This window comes from Pyrgilauda ruficollis, unplaced genomic scaffold (assembly GCF_017590135.1).
Source record: "Pyrgilauda ruficollis isolate IOZ18807 unplaced genomic scaffold, ASM1759013v1 scaffold1864, whole genome shotgun sequence".
Classification (NCBI taxonomy): Eukaryota; Metazoa; Chordata; class Aves; order Passeriformes; family Passeridae; genus Pyrgilauda; species Pyrgilauda ruficollis.
In genome coordinates this window covers 1-3,768 of record NW_024517696.1, presented here as the reverse complement: position 1 = coordinate 3,768, position 3,768 = coordinate 1, and the positions used below count along the sequence as shown (strand labels likewise).

The following is a 3,768-nucleotide window of genomic DNA, read 5'->3' as shown; positions in this document are numbered from 1 at the left end:
GGGGTTCCTGGGGACACCTGTGGCACACCTGTGCCCACCTGGGCACTCACTTGTTGCTGGGCTTGATGAGCTGCCCGTTCTTGTACCACTTGAGCGGCAGGTCGGGGTTGCTGAGCTCCACCATCAGCCGGATCTTGTTGCCCTTGTCCACCTGGTAGGCGGGGTCCAGCTTCCGGATGAAGGCTGGGGGCACAGGTGAGCTCAGGTGAGCCCAAAAAACCACCTGGGAACCCCCAAAAAATCCAAAACCCCCCCAAAAAATCTGAAATTCCCAGGGAAATCCCAAAGGTCCCTCAGGGGTGCAGCTTCGGGATGAAGGCTGGGGGGACAGGTGAGCTCAGGTGAGCCCAAAAACCACCTGGGAACCCCAAAAAATCACCCAGGAACCCCCCCAAAACCACCTGGGAACTCCAAAAAGTCACCTGGGAACCCCAAAAACCAGCTGGGAACCCAAAAAAACCACCTGGGAACCCCAAAAAATCCCAAATCCCCAAAATCCTCCAGGGAACCATCAGGGGTGCAGATTCGGGATGAAGGCTGGGGGGACAGGTGAGCTCAGGTGAGCCCAAAAAATCACCCGGGAACCCCAAAAAAACCACCTGGGAACCCCCAAAAAATCCAAAACCCCCCCAAAAAATCTGAAATTCCCAGGGAAATCCCAAAGGTCCCTCAGGGGTGCAGCTTTGGGATGAAGGCTGGGGGGACAGGTGAGCTCAGGTGAGCCCAAAAACCACCTGGGAACCCCAAAAAATCACCCAGGAACCCCCCCAAAACCACCTGGGAACTCCAAAAAGTCACCTGGGAACCCCAAAAACCAGCTGGGAACCCCAAAAAAATCCTAAATCCCCAAAATCCTCCAGGGAACCATCAAGCTTTGGGATGAAGGCTGGGGGGACAGGTGAGCTCAGGTGAACCCAAAAAATCACCCGGGAACCCCCCAAAACGACCCAGAAACCCAAAAAATCCCAAATCCCCAAAATCCCCCAAAATTTCCCCAGAAACCCCCAAAATTTCCATAAAATTTCCAAAATTTTCCCAAAATCCCCCAAATTTCCGTCACCTTCGCTCTTCTTGGGCTCCACCTTGATCTTCTTGAGGCGCCCTGTCCTCCAAACCTCACAAATCCTCCAAAATCACCCAAATTCCTCCAAAATTTCCATAAATTCCCCTCCCAAAAACCCAGAATTTTCCCAAAATTTCCATAAATTTTCCCAAAATTTTCCCAAAATCCCCCAGATTCCCCCCAAAATCCCACCTTCGCTCTTCTTGGGCTCCACCTTGATCTTCTTGAGGCGCTTGAGCCTCTCCCATCCCCAAAATCCCTCCAATTTTCCCCAAATTCCTTCAAAATTTCCCCGAATTGCTCAAAATTTTCCCAAAATTTCCATAAATTTTCCCAAAATCCCCCAAATTTCCATCACCTTCGCTCTTCTTGGGCTCCACCTTGATCTTCTTGAGGCGCTTGAGCCTCTTGAGCCTCTCCCCTCTCCAAAATCCCCCAATTTTCCCCAAATTCCTTCAAAATTTCCCTGAATTGCTCAAAATTTTCCCAAAATTTCCATAAATTTTCCCAAAATTTTCCCAAAATCCCCCAGATTCCCCCCAAAATCCCACCTTCGCTCTTCTTGGGCTCCACCTTGATCTTCTTGAGGCGCTTGAGCATGCCGCGCAGGTCGGTGATGCCGTACTGGAAGGCGATGCGCTCGTACTCGCTCTTCTTGGTGACGCCCTTGAGCAGCTCCCAGATCTCGGGCGGGATCGTGTCCTCCTCGTCGTCCTTCTTCTTCTTCTTCACCTCCTCGGCCTGCTCCTCCCTGCGGGTGGAGGCCTCGTCGTCACCTTCATCCCCTTCATCATCATCGTCATTGGTCCTCGTCTCCATCCTCATCGTCTTTGTCCTCGTCTTCGTCATCTTTGTCCTCATCCTCGTCCTCATCATCTTCGTCCCAAAGTCATCCTCATCCCGACCCTGTCCTCATCCTCATCTTCATCCTCATCCCATCCCCATGCTCTCCATCCTCATTCCATCCCTACTGTCATGGTTGCGGTCATGATCATGGTCATCATCATCATGGTCATGGTCATCATCATGGCCATCATCATCATGGTCATGATCATCGTCATCATGGTCATCATCATCATGGTCATGGTCATCATCATGGCCATCATCATGGTCACGGTCATGGTCATCATGATCATGGTCATCATGATCATGGTCATCATGATCATGGTCATCATGATCATGGTCATCATGATCATGGTCATCATGATCATGGTCATCATGATCATGGTCATCATGATCATGGTCATCATGATCATGGCCATCATCATCATGGTCATGGTCATCATGATCATGGTCATCATCATGATGGTCATCACGGTCATCATCATCATGGTCATGATCATGGTCATCATCATCATGGTCATCATGGTCATCATGATCATGGTCATCATTATCATCATTGTTGTGGTCATCACGGTCATGGTCATGGTCATAATGGTCATGGTCATCATGGCCATGGTCATCGTGGCTATGGTCATAGCCATGGTCGTGGTCATCATGGCCATGGTCAGTGTCATGGTCATCATTGTCATTGGCATTGTCAATGACATCAGCATTGGCATCCTCATCATCTTTGTCCTTGTCCTCATCATCTTTGTCCTCACCCTTGTCCTCATCATCTTTGTCCCAAAGTCATCCTCATCCTGACCCTGTCCCTGTCCTCATCCTCATCTTCATCCTCATCCCATCCCCATGCTCTCCATCCTCATTCCATCCCTACTGTCATGGTTGCGGTCATGATCATGGCCATCATCATCATGGTCATGGTCATCATCATGGCCATCATCATCATGGTCATGGTCATGGTCATCATCATCATGGTCATGGTCATCATCATGGCCATCATCATGGTCACAGTCATCATGCCCTGTCCTCATCCCATCATCATCATGGTCATGGTCATCATCATGGCCATCATCATCATGGTCATCATGGTCATCATCATCTCATGGTCATGATGGTCATGGTCATTGGCATGGTCATTGGCATGGTCATTGACATGGCCGTGGTCATCATGGTCACGGTCATTGACATGGTCATGATCAGCATCATTGTCATCGGCATTGTCATTGTCATCATCTTCATCCTCGTCCTCATCCCTGTCCTCATCACCTTCATCCCAAAGCTGTCCTTGTCCCAACCCCGTCCTCATCCTCATCCCATCCCTGTCCTCTTCGTCCTCATCCCAAAGTCATCCTCATCATCCTCATCCTCATCATCTTCATCCCAAAGTCATCCTCACCATCCTCGTCCTCATCATCTTCATTCCAAAGTCATCCTCATCATCCTCGTCCTCATCCTCATCATCTTCGTCCCAAAGTCATCCTCATCCCGACCCTGTTCCTGTCCTCATCCTCATCCCAAAGTCATCCTCATCTTCATCCTCATCTTCATCCTCACCCTCATCATCTTCATCCCAAAGTCGGCCTCATCCCATCCCCATTGTTATTGTCATCGTCATCATCCTCATCATCCTCATCTTGTCCCAAAGTTGTCCTCATCCTGACACCATTCCTGACCTCATCCTCATCCTCATCCTCATCCCATCCCCATTGTCATCTTCATCCCATCCTCCTCCTCCTCCTCCTCCTCTTCCTCCACCTGCCCTTCCTCCTCCTCGTCTTCCTCCTCTTCATCCTCCTCCTCCTGCCTTCCTCCTCCTGCCTTCCTGCTCCTGCCTTCCTCCTCTTCCTCCTCCCGCCCTT

The 3,768-nt window shown here is 50.2% G+C and overlaps 1 protein-coding gene across 1 annotated transcript; it reads right to left on the bottom strand.

Moving 5' to 3' along the window:
- Positions 1-19: 19 nt before the first annotated feature.
- On the bottom strand, positions 20-1,954 carry LOC121352273 (myosin-binding protein C, fast-type-like). The gene is made up of 2 exons (XM_041465078.1): positions 1,615-1,954; positions 20-183 (listed from the first exon to the last, which is right to left on the bottom strand). The coding sequence occupies exons 1-2, from the start codon at positions 1,937-1,939 to the stop codon at positions 47-49; spliced, it is 462 nt and encodes a 153-aa protein (XP_041321012.1). The 5' UTR covers positions 1,940-1,954; the 3' UTR covers positions 20-46.
- Between the last annotated feature and the right edge of the window lie 1,814 nt (positions 1,955-3,768).